Here is an 18767-nt window from a genome sequence, read left to right as displayed (position 1 = left end):
ATACTGGTTTCTTTGTGATACTCATATCTATCAGTTGTTATTGATTCTGTAATTTGTGAGGATGAGTGTAAAGCATGAAGGGTGATGCCGTGCATGCATTATTTATATTACGAGGAAGAGTGTAAAGCACAAAGGGTGATGCCGTGTCGTGATATGTGAGTGTTAATGCACGAAAGGGTGATGTAGTGCCATGATTTGTGAGTGATAAAGCACGAAGGGTGATGCCGTGTATATTATGAGAGGTTTAATGCACGAGGGGTGAAGCAGTGCCGTTCTATTTATTTATTTGGTGAGGTTGAGAGTAAAAGCACGAAGGGTGATGCCGTGTAGTTTTCTTTTGCTGTTTTATTTGCTCAATTCGTTTAAGGATTTTCGGTTTAATTATGTCTTTTCATTATTCTCACTCTTTATATTGTATTCCCTCACTATATGTCCCCTTTCCCGTTATTTTTGCGTTATTTTTTTATTTACTGTTGTTGTCACTGGCATGATTATACTGTTCAGATTATATGTGGGTGTGTTATCCTAACCTCGTCACTACTTCACCGAGATTAGGCTCGACACTTACCAGTACATGGGATCGGTTGTACTGATGCTGCACTCTGTACTTTATGTGCAGATTTTGGTACCGGCTCAGGTTGATCGAGTTTTTGCTATTGGTCCGCTGTCCGGAGACTCAAGGTAGATCTGTCGGCGTTCATAGACCTTGAAGTCCCCGTCTATCTTTTATGTCCTACTGTTTTCTTTCATTCAGACAGTTGTATTTCTTTCAAACTATTACTTGTAATAAATTATAGAATGCTCGTGAATTGTGACTCCAGATCCGTGTGGTAGTAATTAATACAATTTTATAATATTATGCACTTAATATATTTCATCTTAGTTAAATCGTGACATAATTAAAATAAATATTGTATTTAAAATCACAAACTTTAAATTTTGTAATAATTTATATTATTTCTTAAATAGGATCCTAAAAACGGCCTCCAATCCACCAACAATTTCAAACTCCAACCTAAACCCCCATACCCCGCTCTCTCTCTCTCTCTCTCTCTCTCTCTACAAAAACCCAGAACACTCACAACAGTCTCTTTCAACTCTCTCAAAGATTTCCCTTTTCTTCATTACCAAGCAAAAACTATTCCTGGAATTCATCCAAAAAAAATCAAAAAACCATAAATCCCCAAATTCGCGATATTCATTCGCACCTCAAAACCCTTCATCATCGTTGGATTATGTCGTCGGCCGCCGCCGATTTTCATTCTCCGATCAGTTCCTCCGTTCAATCATTTAACTCTAACGTTAATCCTAATAGCTCTAAGTTCGATGCAGGTTTTGATTGCAAACCGGGTTCGGGTCGATCAAGGCGAAAGCCGAGGCTCGTGAAGATGAGGAAACAATCGGGTACTCAAAATGTGGACCCGAAGGATTTGAAGTTTAATCGGGTTAACCCGGTTAACAATGCGAGTTTTGTATTTGGTGCTACTAGTAAGTGTGATTCTACTTTGAATACGAATTTGGATAATTTTAGTGCTGTTTATAGTGCTAATAATAGTGGTTTTGCTTCAAACTCGGGAGAAGAAATTGGCAATGAGGGTTTTGTGTTTGGTGCTGGTAAGAATTATTATTCGAATTTGGAGAATTTGGGCTTTGTTTTTGGAGCTAATAATAATATGAGTAGCTTGAAATTTAACTTCAGGAGCAAGAACGTGGATCAAATAAATAAGAATAACTTGGGGTCTAATTCGAATGTGTTGAATGAGGCACCTGCTTGTTGTGAGAGCGATAGTAATATAAAGTCGAGTTTGGAATTTGGGCAGAGGAAGTCTAGTGGCAATGTAGGGAAACCGGAAGTTGATCAGGTCAAGGTCAAGAATCTTGATAATGTCAGTTCTAGTTTTATTGTTAACGAATTTGAGTCGGCTACTGACTCAAAGCTCGAGCAAAGCGAGTCTCATAAAAGTGAGCAATCGGGTAGTTTCCACTTTGGGAAATTTGCTAATGGAAGTACATTGCAATCGGATAAATTGAAAGCTAACTTTGTGTTTGGTGCTACTAGACCTAACTTTGACTTGGGGAATGGAGCGTGTAATAAAGATGGAGCAGACAGGGGGGCAGAATCTCAGGGTCCAAAATCCACTGGCACTTTTGCTTTTGGCAATGGCATCGAAGGAAAAAACAAAGTGAGTGAAAATACAAAGCTTGCTGAAGACGTGGAGGATTTTAATAGTGAGAAAACCCAAAATCACAATGGTTTTTGGAGTGCTCAAAAAAGTAACTTGGGTGCTGATGGGAAGCTCAAGTTTGCTTCAAGTAGTAGGAATGTTGTGGACACTGATTTACCAAAAGCCCCCATATTTAAACTCTCTGATGAGATGAATTCATTGAACATTGGCCATTCAGCACAGGTTAATGGTGCTGAGAAGACCAATAACATGAATGAAAAGTCACGTGTCGACATCCAGAATGTATTTGTGTTCGGACTTAACCAAAAAACATCAAATGTTTCAACTGAAAGCACCGCGCGTAATCCTTGTGATCAGCCCAAAGATTTGAATTTGAAAGATCATGGTAGTAGCTGTGGTGTTGATAAAGCTGATACAACTGATGGCGAACCAAATGCTAAGAAAGCTTGTGCACCCGAAATTGGTGAAAGTTTTGCTAGTTCATTAAAGGAAATCAAGGACAAAAGGATGCCTGGAGAAACGGTGCATACAAATGCTAAATTTGGTCTTTCCAGTGAGCAAGTAAATTCATTTTGCTTCTCAGCAGGAACCTCTGGGAAGGAAAATCAGCCAATAAATTTTAACACTACGACCGGTACCTTGAATGAATTACTGCAGAATAGTCTAAATAGTGACATGGAGAGGGATAAGATCCCCTTTCCATTATTTACACCAGAGGTTTTTGGTTCCCAGCACAAAGTTGACACCACGGAAGCACCTCCTGGCCATCAAGATGAGAAGAAGGAAGAGTTCAGCTTTCCAAGCACACCATTTATACCTGGGACGCCCGTTTCTGATTTTAGTGCATCTAATTCTAATATATCGTTTTCTTTTACTGCTAATTTATTTTCCGGAGTAAATGATAAGTTGGGTTGTGGAACAAGTAGCAGATTGAGGGACAAAAAAGTGAAAAAGAAGAAGTCATTGAGGCAACGAACCTTGGCACAGCAGTTGGCTGGGCAGACTGATTCGTCTAACGAAGGCAGTTCTAAGCACAATAATGAGTCTCCTGGATGTTGTTCACCTATGGATTTTTCACCATATCAGGATACAAATTCTTCAACATCTGCTGAGGATGTGGTTGCTGTCAAAGAAGCACCTGTTTTCAATGAGTCTGAGAAGAAATGTGGAGATGGAAATGAGAAATTTTCTGGGTCTGATTCTGGAAAAGACTCTGATACTCGGAGAGATTCTAGTTCCTATACTTCACCCTTGGCACAAGATGGGTTATCATCCATAAGGCACCAGTATAGGAAGAAATACAAGTTGAAAGTTGATAGTGGTTCAAACAACTTAAATCATAGGAAAGTTGAGTTTTCGTCTGATGCAGTTCAACATTCTTCCTCTGGTCGCAATTGTTCAGTAGACATCCAAAGCAGAGTTAAATCTCATGTGCGGAGCAAAGGGATTCATGTGTCCAAAGCTGATGAAGATCATGGGAAGTTGGGCCTCACTGATACTGATCGGGAATCCTGTGAACAGTGGCGGATCAGGTGCTAATATCTCTGAGGCTCTCAATTGTGAATTGCTATGCATTGACAAGATTTCCTTTGAGCTTTTGCTTTTCACATTTGCTGCAGTAATTTCATCATTCTGGTTGCGTGCTGGCTTTTTCTCGAAGTATCAGATTCTGGCATTAAATAATATGAAATTGTTCTTCATACTTACAAAGATTTTATCTGTGACAGGGGAAACCAAGCTTATAAGGCTGGAAATCTTTTGCAAGCTGAGGATTTCTACACTAAGGGTATCAAATCAGTATCTGCTACAGAAATTCCAGCCTCTTGCCTGGAGCCTCTTGTGTTGTGCTACAGCAACCGAGCTGCCACGCGAATGTCACTTAGAAGGATGAGGGAAGCCATCAGTGATTGTTCATCTGCAGCTGCTTTAGATTCTAACTTTCTTAAAGTAAAACTAAGAGCAGCAAAGTAAGGGCTCTACATCTCGCAACTGATGTCTCTTAGTTCTTGATAACTCTAAGTATTTGAAGAATCTTCGCTATCTAATACTGATAGGAACGTCTTGTAAAATATGGTCATAGTCTTCTAGCTAGACAATTTTACTGTGCGATAACAACAAGTTAGACCACTCTAATTATCTATTGAATCTCTGTATACTAATTTTATGATAAATTATTTTTTGAGTGAAATTATGTGAGAAAGCTGGAATTTTGGTATATGTAGAAAATCTGGAATATGCTCTTTAGTGAGTCCTTGATCAGACATCATTTTCCCTTTGAGAATAATAAATAGTTCTCTTGTATTTGAACTAAAACTGGATGTGTTCTTCCAAATGGGGCAAAGAGATAAGTGGTGAAGAGGTCCAACTATATCCGATGTCTCATAATTCTTGATTTAAAGTTTAAGTATTTGAAGTGAATGATGCGTGTTCTTTTATAAGACCGTTATCTTTTTTTTCTTGTTGAGTGAATTATTTGTTTACGAACTTATATATTTTGACTATCTCTGGATGCCAGTTGTTATCTGGTTCTTGGTGAGGTTGAAGAAGCAATGCAGTATTACAACAATTGCTTGGAATCAAGAATTAATTTGTGCCTGGATAGGAGAATAACAATTGATGCAGCAGATGGCTTGCAAAAGGCACAGGTGACCAATTTTTGCTTTTCCCATGGAGTTGATGCTCTAACCATTTCAAATCCTTAATTATTTCTTTGTATGCGAACTCTTCTGAGTGTTAGTAATTCAAAGTAATGTGAACCAGTACTTCACTATGTGGCCTGAACTTGGCATGACTTCTTGTCATATGCAACTCTACTTTTTCACGTATGAAACACTTCTTAATCAACATGCTAGTCAAACTAGGTTAATCAAATTTGAGTGCAGAATGTATGCAGTATTGCCAATTAATTGATTTAGAATAGTAAGAATAGTCGAGGTGCGCGGCTGCGCGCAAGCTGACACCACAATTATAAAAAAAAAAAGGAAGAAAATAATAATAGTAAGATCTCTGCTTAGGACCTTTGTCCAAAATGCTTGTGGTTCAGTAAGAGATGCTAAAATAATAAGATCGGCAGCTGTTGATGATGAGTTCTATTGGGGCTGTGAAGCATGTGGTGGGTCTATAGATGTAGTTTCAGACATTCAACATTGTTGACAAGGAACTTGATTTCCTTCCTTTGTTTGACAAGAGTGGGTTGCTCTAGTGGTGAGCACCTCCACTTCCAATCAAGAGGTTGTGAGTTCGAGGCAACCCAAGAGCAAGATGGGGAGTTCTTGGAGGGAGGGGAGCTGAGAGTCTATCGGAAACAGTCTCTCTACTTCAGGGTAGGGGTAAGGTCTGCGTACATACTACCTTCCCCAGACCCCACTAGTGGGATTATACTGGGTTGTTGTTGTTGTTGTTGTTTGTAAGATGTCTCTAAGCAGAGGCGGTGCCAGGATTTGAAGGTTAGTGGTTCGGGGTTCTAATACTTTTAAGTTATTGGGTTCTAAATTAATAATTAGTACGTATTTAATGAATTTCATAAGATAAATATAAAGTGTGGACCAAAGCTACTGGGTTCGGCCGAACTGATGGCTAGCTCCGCCCCTGTCTCTAAGCTACACTGATCATTCTATACAAATTTCTGCACAGTATTGTATTTCTTGGCACAAAGTCTGCTAGTGTCACCAGCATTAGCTAGTTGATTAATAAAGCTCTGCCATTAAAATTAGCCAAGACACTAATAATATTCTTTTTTGAGGTGCCCTTCTGAGTGAAGGTAGTAAAGAGATTTTTGATGAGTACACGGCCCTGATTTCATGACACTGAAAGAAATATTACAGTGTGACAGTCATCCAATTTTGATGAACTTTACTAGTTTTTGCTAAATACTTTCGAGCATATTTGTTGGGCAAAATTATCAAGAGGGAAATGCGGAAGTCATGAAGAAATGTTAGGAATAGCTTCTTTTTTTTCGGTTAATCCTCTTTAGGTAAATCTGCTAAATGAAAATTGGCCCTACTTTATAATAACTTCTGGTTCCTTTGGAATTTTCCTACTTTATTTTTTGTTTTATAATTGTGTGAATCAACTGTCCTACTTCTGGTTCTACCGTTTCCATGCGTGAAATCAGAGCATATCTTACATGGTATCCTGGTTTATAAGCTGCACTGGATTTTGATATAATGATATGGTTTGGTGACCGTCATAGTTGCCGTATCAGGATATAACATGTATTGGGATGGCTGGGTGGATCGGATAAAAAAGAAGCATGATCAATTTAAAATACAGAAAATAAATCTGTGATAGTAGAAAACAAAAACACTTCAAAGAATAATGAAAATATATTTAAAGCCTTTGACATAGATTTATCATCCATCTTCAAGATCAATATCAACATCATTACCATGAACCAACCTGGATTTGATGCTACCCCTGTAAGTTCAGGATCGATGAACCTTGCATGTCCTACGAGAATTCTAAGATATATATTGGAACTGTAAGATACGGTTGTCTCTCACACACTGAATAAACAGTGTCATAACATATGTATTGTCAGGGCCTTGGGTTGGAGTTGCATGGTTAGGATATGTATTTTATATTGTTAAATTTGACAACTTCTCCTTCTCCTCAAGGAAGGAAAAGTAAAGAACAATTTGCAAAGCTGATAACCCTGGATTGGGTTCTGACCTCCGTGATAAAAGGAATCCGGAACTAAAATATTGTAAAGTTTGACTCAAGAGACAAAAATAGGTAGAAAAAAGTGTTGAGGACCATATTATGTATAATGCATCTAAAACATGCGCTATACCTTAACGGTCAGTTACCCCGTTAAGATATAGCGCATGTAATATATATGCTATACTCAGTATTTGCAGCCATAATAATTGACTGCACAGCGCATCAATTATATGCGCTATGTATAAACATACCCCCAACCCCACCTTCTTAATGATATACTTGTATCGAGACTAAACTTAAGGGTTGTTTTTGGTTGAACACTGGAACTATCATTTTGTTTTTTGATCTCTAATGCAGTAATATAGTCGAATTGAGTGGCTTGGAAACCTTTTTGTATTGGGCAATTAAAAATGATGACTTTCCCAAAGAACAAATGATGACCTTCTTTCTAAAAAGCAGAGTATTAGCCTAACTTTTTATACTATCGACAAGTATGTCCCCTAGAAGATAAAGTAGACTATGGCATTGAAAACTACATACCTACCTCGATCAATTTACACTTAAATATTTATACTAATTCCTAATACAGATTCTGCCAGAGAGTAAAATAAGTCAAAAATTCACAAATACATGAATATACAAAAATTCACAGAGTTACATGGGTAATTTCCAAGTTAAATTTTTAATTATACTGAAAAGATAACTCATAGACCACATTTTATGTGATTTTCTTGAAATAAAGAACATACCAGAGGATTGGGAGGAGTATGCATAGCGCATATAATTGATGCGCTATGCAGTCAATTATTATGGCTGCAAATACTGAGTATAGCGCATATATTACATGCGTTATATTTTAACGGGGTAATTGGCCGTTAAGGTATAGCACATGTTTTAGATGCATTATACATAATATGGTCCTCAACACTTTTTTTCACCTATTTTTGTCTCTTGAGTCAAAATTTACAATATTTTGGTTCCGGACTCCGATAAAAGTGGCACCGTGAACAAACGAGAAAGGAATGTGCTAAATGGGATTACTGCAATTTATTTGTTTCTTTCTTTCTTTACAATCTTATTTTTATGAACTTCTGGTTTGGTTATTTATTGGTGGCAGAAAGTATCTGAACATATGCATCGGTGTGCTGAATTTTTGCAACAAAGAACTTCAGATGCAGCAAAAAATGCACTTGGAACTATCGATGAGGCCTTGTCTATCAGCTGCTATTCAGAAAAATTACTTGAAATGAAAGGAGAGGCTTTTTGCATGGTTTGTGCTATTATAGATTTCAAATATCTTTTCTTTTTTAACTAGGTAACTTTTGAATCATTCAAACTTATAGCTACTTGGTTCTGAATTATGTGTGTCATTACTTTAATAATCTACAGCTGCAGATGTATAATGAAGTGATTGATCTTTGCGAGAATACTCTTGATATTGCTGAAAAGAATTTTACCTCTGACTTTGCAAACTTGAATGATTTCAATTGCAAAAGCTCCTCTATGAAGTTTTGGAGATGGCGCCTCATGTCCATGTCGTACTTCCATCTTGGAAAGTTTGAGGTGGCTCTTAACTTAATTGAGAAACAAGAGGAAGTGGTTTCTGTTGGGAAAAGGTAAATTCGAACTTCTAGAAGCACTTTCAACTCTCTTCCTCTTCTTGATTTCAGGGATGATATTGAGAAATTTTGCTCCTCTTTTCTGTAGATCTGGAAACATGACCCAGGAATCTTCATCTGCTCTAGCAGCCACTATCCGTGAACTTTTGCGTTGCAAGGTATGCTGATAGTAACCAGAAGTAGATAATAGAAGAAATAGAACAAAGAAGTTAATATTATTGGCAATAGTTTTGTGCAAGAATCTTAAACACAATTACACCAATAAAGTTGTCCGTAAGGAGAGGACAAGGCTCCAAATAAATTACTTTTATTTCTGATAGAACATGCCTAAATAACTAGTACTAATTACATATTTATAGAACCACATAATAAGATAAGATCAGACAACTAAAAACTAGGAATATACTAAACTGCTGGAGCAGTTCCAGGCAGGGTTGACAGTTTCATCAGATGTGCATTTCAAAAACTGCAGCAGTTGTACTTCATCAAGACTATTCAATTCTTTATCCTTTTGCTGATACTTTCTTCTAGAATATGTCTTTCGAATTGGGACTCTATCATATGCCACCTGTTATTTATGTATCTCTCGGGTATTGGGTTGACCAAAATTACTGATCATTATTTCTTCGTCAGTGTATTGTTAGAATTTAACTGGTTCTTACAGTTTGATTCTGTGTGTCAACTAATTGCTTTTCTGAAGAAGTTTATTATTTTCCTCTCCATATACAGAAAGCAGGAAATGAGGCATTTAAATCTGGAAAGTATACGGAAGCAATAGACCATTATAGTGCCGCTATAACCAGCGGCGTTGAGTCGCGTCCTTTTACAGCTATCTGTTTCTGCAATAGAGCTGCTGCTCACCAAGCTCTTGGTCAGATTGTTGATGCCATTGCAGATTGCAGTGTTGCCATTGCTCTTGATAAGAACTACACAAAGGTTTGTTTGCGCAAAGGTGTCTCCACTATTTAAACGCTGATCAACAATAAGGACGATTTATTGTGTCTCCACTATTTAAACACTGATCAACATTAACCGCACAAGAATTTTCCAAAATTTTAGTGTTTTTTCAGCTTATGTTAACATGCCCCTGTCCCTTTGTGGAAAATAACTTTGAAAGGTAAAAATAGTAGTAATACTTGCCAAAGTTGCAGTATCAGTTTAGATTGCATGTCCGCTCAGTTGTAGTTATCATGGATGCTCTACTCTTGATTCAGACACAAATTTAGTGTTGATATTTTATAGGAGGGCTGCTGCTCGAGAGACTAACATAGTTATGCTGTCCATACTGCCACAGTTGTATTAGTTATTTATCCCCGAAATTGGAGTTTTACTAATCTGATTGGTCTTCTGAATTTGGCAGGCAGTTTCAAGGAGGGCTACCTTACATGAAATGATTAGAGACTATGAGCATGCTGTAAATGATCTTGAGAGGCTCATATCCCTTCAGGAGACTCAATCACAAGAAAGGACTCGACAATCTGAGACGCTAGATAAGTCGAATGGAAGCAGTGCTAAAGAAACAAAGCGAACTCGTCGACAGCTTTCGTCAATTCAGGAGAAAACTAAAAGAGGGACTCCATTAGATCTTTATCTTATCTTGTAGGTTCAAATCTCCTAATTACTGTTGAATATCTTCATAAATATGATTTGGTCCACCAAAACACTTTCCAAGTAAATGAATTGGAGGCAGTTCGTAAAAGTGCCGAGGCTTGCCATTCTTTACTTGGTTATTGAATATTTCATCATTTCCAAGTCGAATGTCCTTGTTTCTTCACTGTCCTTGTATTACGTAACACTTCTACTAGAATCATATATTATCCCCTGTTTCTTATACTTGAAATCCTTTAATGTAACTACTTCCTTATTGTTTTTATTTCACCTTTTGAGGTCAAATTTTAGTCAAAATTTTAAGTGTAATCTTGCATTATTCATTACTCTCTCCGCCTCAATTTATGTGGCACCCTTTGACTAGGCACAGAGTTTTAGAAAGAAAGAAGACTTTTGAAACTTGTGGCCTAAAACAAGCCTTGGATATTTGTGTGGCTATAAATTATATTTAAGGGTAAAAGGGTAATTTAAAGTTAAATTATTTCTACCTATAGAAAAGTGACATTCTTTTTGGGACAAGCTAAAAAGGAAAGAATGTCACATAAATTGGGACATAGGGAGTATAATATTTGTGTCTCCACTATATTTTGAATCAAATCCCATAGAGTGGTGTCTGGAAGAAGGAAACATTGTGATAAACATTGACGGGATGATCCTAAAGATGCTATTTCATGAAGGAGCGGGCCTTTGTGACATAGAGAAAATAGATACTACCATCTTTGTATATAGTCTGTGAGAATGCTTGTTCTGCTTTATGTGGTTGGTACAGTACTTCTCTGATATAAAGTGTGCATTAACTTCTTCCATTTGATGTTGTATACTTCACAGTTTTTGAATAAGTTTCCTCTGTTAAAAACTATCACAAGTTGAGAAACCTAGTTCTACATTGACATCTACGAGATTCAAATAGTCAATGTTCTGACTTGAAGATCATCTTGCATCTGCTAGATGATACTCCGGTGTTGTAGTTAGCTGGATCTAGTGTATACCTCTTGTAACCTTTGATCCCTGAACATCTGCGAAATATTCTCTGCATTTTAGATGTTAGTGATCTTGAATTTATCTCTGGCAGGGGAATCAAGTCATCTGATACGGAATCTGACATCAAGAAGGCATATAGGAAAGCAGCCCTCAGACATCATCCTGACAAGGTCCAAGTCTTAAGCTTTTCGAAGTTTAGAGGTTGAGTTAATAGTTGCTAGTGTACTCATTTTCTATTGTTTATGTAGGCGGGTCAAATTTTGGCAAGGAATGATGCTGTGGATGATGGAGGGTTGTGGAAAGAGATCTCTGAGACTGTCCGCACGGATGCTGATAGGCTATTCAAATTGATTGGGGAGGCATATGCTGTTCTCTCAGATTCCGACAAGGTACAGTAGCACGATTAAATTTTCGTTTGTTATGTTTAACAATGATCATATGCTTCTCTGGTGCTCTGTGATTGTAATAGTTTTCTAAAGCTATATCTCATTGAGGCAAATCTGATACCTACATCCGCACCCTTATCGGATACCGCACCTTACTCCCATGTAATGTCGTTTTGAAAATAAATTCCTAGAATAGTACGGTATGATTTTGTTACTTACTAAAAAACAATAGTATGATTTTATTAAGTATGTTGAAAACATTTGTTGCAGAACCAACTAGGAAAAGACCTAATATAGCTCATATTCGTCATTCATCATTCAGAAGAAATATCGTACTACTGTTTTGGTTCAATTTAGAGATGATTGATTATGAAGTATTCTGGACATCATTCTTGGGAAAGCTCTATCTCATTAATATACAATTCCCGTTCCCTTCATTGCCAATGTGGTGTCATTCTTTTATGTGCAAGATTCCATTTTGGTCATTGTGACTTGTCTGATAGCCTGTTTGGCCAAACTTTTTTTTTTTGGCCAAAAATTGAAGTGTTTGGCCAAGCTTTTAGATGGAAAAAAGTGCTTTTGAGGAGAAGCAGAAGCAGTTTTTGAGAGAAGCAGAAAAAAGTAGCTTCTCTCCAAAAGCACTTTTCTGAGAAGCACTTTTGAGAAAAATACACTTAGAAGCAGTTTTCAAAAGCTTGGCCAAACACTAATTACTGTTCAAAAGCGCTTTTCAAATTAATTAGCCAAACACAAACTGCTTCTCACCAAAAGCACTTTTTTGAAAAGTACTTTTGAGAAAAACACTTCTCAAAATAAGCTGATTTAAAAGCGTGGCCAAACAGGCTATGATACTCCCTCCTCTCTTTTGTATGACCTATTCTTGTGCAGTTCAGGAGTTGGAAAAAAAGAACATTTGAATGAATTATACTATGATGAGAATGTTTGAATAATATTTTAATGAATTTGGTAAATATATATTAAAGTAATGGTTGAAGATGTGGAAAAGGAATAAAAATGTCACTTTAGCAGTATTATATAATAAACATTTGTTTTTTCTTGACTTTGCCATGTAAGGAAGGATATCATATTTTGGGGTCAAACGAAAAGGGAAAGTAGGTCAGATAAATTGGGAGAAAGGGTGTATTTTTTTGTTATGTGGGTAAGTAAATTTTGTATTATTTCCATGTTGCAGCGTTCAAAGCATGACTTAGAAGAGGAAATGAGGGATGTTCAGAGGGACAGTACGAGAAGCAGTGATTCTTGCAGACCATCTGATTCTTACTCTTCTCCATTTGAGAGGACCAACTGGTCTAGGAGACAGTCTAACTTTTACAGTTCTCCATTTGGAAGAAGCAGTAGCAAGCGCTATGGACAGGAGTATTGGAGAACCTATGGAGAATCACATCCACGATGGTAAAAGATATGTATGCGTATGGTGCTTCTACATATCTCTAGAACTAGAGATGGTGCCTGCAGCCCTGTACAAAGATGAAGCTTTGATTAGTTCGTCTCCTGCTTGTCCAGTGGAGCTGTAAGAGCTGTATATTTATGAGTTTACTTGCGACCAAGACATGTCATTGAAGAAGTTGCTTGTGCAGTCACACATGCAATGTTGCAAGGCACATTGCAGGATGTTCAGTGACTGGTCGAGGAAGATGGAAATGCCTATTTCCTTGAACCCGTAATTTGATATAGTGGAAGCACTCGAGTTTGAGTAGATTCGTTGTGATAGAGGCCTGCAGGTATCTGTGACACGATGTATTAGTAATCCCTCAAATGGCAATTCAACCGCCATTTCAACTGGTTGATATTGAGAATAAAGTTCAGACCAACTTTGTAGAGCAGCTGCAAAATGTTCAGCCAAAAGAGAGAATTTTAGCGTAAATTTCAGTCACATGCATGCAGCAATTATCTCTCATGTATATTTTTATGTAATTATGCTGCTCATTCTGGTCGATGATTATTTTAGAAAATCGAATGATAGCCTTCTTTTTGTTTTAATCTTTTGGTTGCCTAAGGTCTTAAAGTTATCTTTTACAGGAGTTACTGCTGTCTGATTCTAATCCCTTATGGGAAATGGCAAACAAATTTTGGTTTAACAGTGTTTTATCTGGTTTAACTGTTGGTCCATCTATTCCTGGAATTCTTTCGCTCTATCTTACCAAGTTGCTTTTTCTCAATAAATTGGAAAGAAGATCAATCTAAAGCAGAGAGAACTCGGATGCAATCATTTTTGCAAAATGCAAATGTAGTGTTGGACCAGGGAAATGTAGTCCTCTTTCGGATTGGTAAGTTGTATTTTTTTAATGTGATTTATGTTGGCTAATGACACCTCATTCGTTATATATAATTTTTCCCACCATAATTTTAGCTTTTCTTTTGTAACTCTCGATAAAGAACATAGAGTGATTTCTTTTTCAAATAAATAAATAAATAAAAGTAGGTTTCTTCTATAGAGAGGAATGAGTTACCCTTCAATGTAAATTCAATTGATAAAGGACTATTGAGTACACATATGCATTAGCGAATTTCTACATGTATCCAAGAAATTGACAATCATTAATTATATTAGAGATTATCATCAGAGGAGAAGCCTTTTTGTTTTCACAAGTCATTCTCTATCGGAGAATTTTAAATGAAAAGTTAATTTTCTAAAAAGAAAATTTATATGTAACTAACAAGGAAGTCCAAAACGAAAATCGAGAACAAGAAAAACTGGAGCGAATAGAAGAACTGCGACTTATAAATCGCAATGATCAAGGCAACTTATATGTAGCACTTATCAACTTATAAACCGCAATGGTAAATGCAACTATGCACACCAGACTTATAGATCACAATTGGTATACCACATGAAATAAAATGTAATCGTCGAATGCGACTTATAAAAGCGCATTTGAATACTAACTTATAAACGCAATTAGAGAATGCGACTTATAATCGTAATTTACGAATGCGGTTAGCGTTTTATACATAATGTTTTTCAATTGCGATTTATAATCGCAATTGCCAAGTGCGACATCCGCTGGCAATTGCCTTTATACTCATCAATCCCTTGTTAAGTTATAAGAAGGGCAAAAGAGGAAATGCCATTAGAACCAGAAGACCAAATTACTAGAACCAATACTCAAAATTTTCTCCAATGGAAAATAAGAACACATGCACAGTATAAACTAAAACTAAATATATTCATAAGCCGGTTTAATTTGGTCTTTTCTTGTTTAATACCACTAAGTGAAACCATATACATATTGATTTGATATCTTGCTTACATTTGATTTTTCGATTTTTCTGAACTCCCCTATGTTTGATTTTTCATGAATTTTTGGTGGCTTTCATTTACCAAATCGTAGTCAAAATCTATTATTTAATTGAGCACGACGTGATCTGCTAGTCGCTATCCTTAAAAAAACAAGTGAAATTTCTTGCCTAAATCCAAGTAAATGCACAAGTTAAAAATGCCAGAGTATGGAAAAAATATCCCCTATTTTTTATTGTTCATGAGGTTTTGCCTAGACAGAATTCGAACCTTTAACGCTTGCGGATTTACATATTGTCTTGTTGCGTTCTTATCACTGAACCAAAGCTCTGGTGGCAAATGGAAAAACAGTATATATCAAAATAACAAATCATAAAATTGATATTACAAAACGCTGTTTTTACTATCAAGCACTGCATAAGGCTGGCTATTACAAGAGACTGATAATTCAATCCAACCAACTAAAGATATATTACAAACTCAACAATCAGAAGCATATAGTCTCAAAAACCAGATAAAAATAACAAGTACGAGAGGAAACTAAAGGTCATATTAATAACAAACTGACCATTGCAAAGTGAAATTTACACATCTCTAAGCAATGAGGAAAGGCAAAACAGTTAGCATGAAGGAATCATAAGTGAATGTCGCTGAGCCAGAATATGTAGTATCCTTCTCCTTGAATTTCTCTGTCAATCCCTGCATATATACAGGACTTTGTTAGAACCGAGTTACTAAATACTCCTTCCATTTTACTTTATGACACTGTTTGATTGGACATAAAGTTTAAGAAAGAAATGCAGACTTTTGAAACTTAAAACAATAATATACCCAGTGTAATCCCACAAGTGGGGTCTGCGTAGGGTAGTGTACGCATACCTTACCCCTACATTGTGAAAGTAGAGAAGTTGTTTCTGATAGACTTTTGAAACTTATGGTCTTAAATATGTTATGACAGTTCAGTGTTTATAAAAGCATGTTCTTAAAGGTAAAATGAAAAGTTTAACGTCAAATTGTTTCCAAATATGAAAATGCGTCATTCATTTTGGAATAGACTAAAAAGGAAAGAATGTCACATAAAATGAAACAGAATGAGTATTATTGTAAAGACACGGCTCAAAGAATGTATTCGATGCCAAAGAAATGTAGCTAACCTTAACAGTGAGGCAGCACCTAAATCAAGCCCATGAAACAAAAGGAGGGACAAAAAAATTAGCAAAACATATAGAAAGCCAGAAAAATTAGATGTTAGAAAAGTGATGAAACCATTTGCATTATTGGGGAAACATACTCAATGAAGTTATCATATTCAATGGCTTTATTCTTTCCACCAGTTTTGTCAAACTTGGAAACCAGCAACTCCAGAACAGGACCATATACAGCATATCCCAAGCTATGTAAGGCCTCTCTTAATTCAGATGAATCAATTTTTCCACTCCTATCTCTGTCAAATCTCTCAAAAATTGCCTACATGCATATAAACGCGTTGAATTTGAAGGAAAAAGAGAGAGAAAGAAATACACAAAGGTGATTATGAGATATTCTACTTCAACTTACCCTCCAGTTTTGAAGACTATAGAAGACTGCAGTGAATTCTTTGGGACCTGTTTCCATACAAAAAGGTCTGATCATCAATAATAATGAAATTGAATACATTATCCAGTCTTACTAATCTTTCAAAAGAATGGCACATGTTGAAACTTGGTCAGCCAGAACAGAATGATACCTCTTGATTAACACTTAAATATTGGAAACTTTTTCTTTTTTGATAAATCTCAAGTACTGGAGACCTTGGAACATAATTATGGGAATTCTGAAACTCCTTCATTGAAGTTATAGAAATTAAGTAATCTGCTTGCTTAAAATTTTCCTACTAAGATTTTATATATATATATATATATATATATATATATGTGTGTGTGTGTGTGTGTGTGTGTGCGCGCGTTTAAAAAAGATTCACACTATTAAGTCAAGATAACTATGGAACTAATACAACAACAATAACTATGTCTCAATCCAAATAAGGTCAGCGACATGAATCTGCACTGATTATGTTTCTCCATTTAACTACATTTCAGGCCGAAAACAAATAATCTAAAAAATTAGGCAAACAATCTGCTACAATAGGCCTTAATTACATTAATAATGTAATACCTTTTTACAATGTCAACGAGTTAAATCCGACCATGATATATGTGCAAGGTGTAAAGGAACTTTGTTTCGAAGGAAAGCCTTGGAGCAATGGTAAAATTGTCTCCGTGTTGACCTATAGGTTACGGGTTCGAGCCGCCACTAATGCTTATTAGGATAGGCTGTCTACATCAATATCCTTTGGGATGGGCCCTTCCCCGACCCTACGTGAATGCGAGATGCTTTGTGCGTTGGGTTGCTTTTTAAAAAAAAGTAACTTTGCTTAATTACAAGTTCACAATAGCATGTGAAATGATTACTGGTTTTCACTAGACATTCTTGGCACCAACTGACACCAAATCTAGGCCAAGTAAAGAAGAGAGCTTTTTATTTAATGGTTGATTTATTATTATCATAATTATATTACATCAGAAAGATATACAGGTATTTATCATTAAAAAGCATGGTTTAACTATGGAAGAAATGTCACTATAGTAAGCAGAAAGCAGTTGAATTCAAGACATTCAGATGGCCAAACAAGGATTGTGGATTAGCAAACAAAGTCTTCTTTTTCAATTCTATAAAATTATACACGCGTTTACATGATCCCACCAATGGCCAGGCTAAGTACTTATAGAAAAAACTAATTTATTATTAAATATGATAATCTTACTACCAATGCTTATCCCAAAGACACGTTCTTTAACTAGTCCATTCCAAAATCAATAAAAACAGAAGATAGTAATATTAAAATAAACACTTTAAAGTTAACAAAAAACTTCAGCAAAGCATTGTACATCCTGCAAGTTCAATTGTACACTAATATAACATTTTCAGCACACAAAAAAATACAACAAAAAAACAAACAATAAACTAGTAAAATACTCTCCTTGTCCCAATTGGTACAAGAAAAATTATTAATTTGATTTATTTTAACAAGATTATTGAGATAACAGATAAATTTTACTAAAATATACACTTCTTCCGACTCAAGAAAAAAGTTAAATTATTTTTAAATATAAAAGTTTAGATTTTTTCAGCACAACTAAAAAATAAAGTAGTATATCACATTGACTAAAGTTCACTTAGAATGTGTAAGGTGAATATAACTTACACTGATCCTCTAAAATATTTAGATTGTCACTGCATAAAACTTTCAAACTCATTTGAAAAAGCCACTAGCAAAGAAGAAAAAATGTACCAATTTTCCTGAGATTGGTATTTGTGAAGAGGTACATAAGAAGATGAACAGTTCTCAATCCAAAGCTCTGATTATACGAAGACAACGCCTTTTGCAGCTCCTTATCATCAATAAACCCACTACCATCCTGATCAGCCATTTGGAAACATGATATCACATTCGGGTCGGTTCCGGGCGGGAAAATAGATGGCGTTAGCGACGCAAACGGGTCGTTTGACCCGTAAGGACCGACCGAGTGTGGTGGTGGAGCTGGGTAACCGCTGTAAGGGGCGGAGGACGGTGGAGTATTATTTTTTGGAGGTTTATTTGGGTCGCCGTAGGGAGAGTGGCCTTGTGGTGGAGCACCGTAGGGTGGAGCTGAAGATGGCGGTGTACCGCCGTATGTAGCGGAGGAGTACGGCTGAGACGGTGGTGGTTGTTGGCCATAACCGTAGCCGGAGGGGTTGTGAGGATAACCGGACATTTTTTGATCAAATTTGTGAAGCGAATATTTTTGGAAAAAATGGCGGAGTTCGATTTATATACTCGAGAAATAGAGAATATAGGCCCTAAAATTAAATATTATTACTAAATTACCATAATAATTAATTTGAGTCTTTGTTAAAAAGGGACGAGGGGTATGTTGTAAATTTCTGCAACCTGAGTGGTATAAATATAACACTTTAATTAAATGAAGTACGGATCATATCGTGGGGTTACGCGGTTGATTACGCGCCAACTTGATGAAACGGACAC

The 18767-nt window shown here is 36.3% G+C and overlaps 2 protein-coding genes across 2 annotated transcripts; one reads left to right on the top strand and one right to left on the bottom strand.

The window, feature by feature from the left end:
• Positions 1 to 988: 988 nt before the first annotated feature.
• On the top strand, positions 989 to 13530 carry LOC107814888 (uncharacterized). The gene is made up of 11 exons (XM_016640389.2): positions 989 to 3718; positions 3914 to 4153; positions 4702 to 4831; positions 7966 to 8118; positions 8238 to 8464; positions 8556 to 8625; positions 9197 to 9403; positions 9828 to 10066; positions 11148 to 11226; positions 11305 to 11445; positions 12635 to 13530. The coding sequence occupies exons 1-11, from the start codon at positions 1236 to 1238 to the stop codon at positions 12857 to 12859; spliced, it is 4194 nt and encodes a 1397-aa protein (XP_016495875.2). The 5' UTR covers positions 989 to 1235; the 3' UTR covers positions 12860 to 13530.
• Positions 13531 to 15056: 1526 nt separating this feature from the next.
• LOC107814887 (calcium-binding protein CBP) lies at positions 15057 to 18535 on the bottom strand. The gene is made up of 5 exons (XM_016640388.2): positions 18033 to 18535; positions 16259 to 16305; positions 15993 to 16168; positions 15856 to 15874; positions 15057 to 15400 (listed from the first exon to the last, which is right to left on the bottom strand). The coding sequence occupies exons 1-5, from the start codon at positions 18493 to 18495 to the stop codon at positions 15296 to 15298; spliced, it is 810 nt and encodes a 269-aa protein (XP_016495874.1). The 5' UTR covers positions 18496 to 18535; the 3' UTR covers positions 15057 to 15295.
• Between the last annotated feature and the right edge of the window lie 232 nt (positions 18536 to 18767).

The sequence above is a fragment of the Nicotiana tabacum genome, chromosome 23 (assembly GCF_000715075.1).
Source record: "Nicotiana tabacum cultivar K326 chromosome 23, ASM71507v2, whole genome shotgun sequence".
In the NCBI taxonomy this organism is placed as follows: domain Eukaryota; kingdom Viridiplantae; phylum Streptophyta; class Magnoliopsida; order Solanales; family Solanaceae; genus Nicotiana; species Nicotiana tabacum.
Note: the sequence above shows the minus strand (reverse complement) of the source record. Positions and strands in the feature narration are given on the sequence as shown.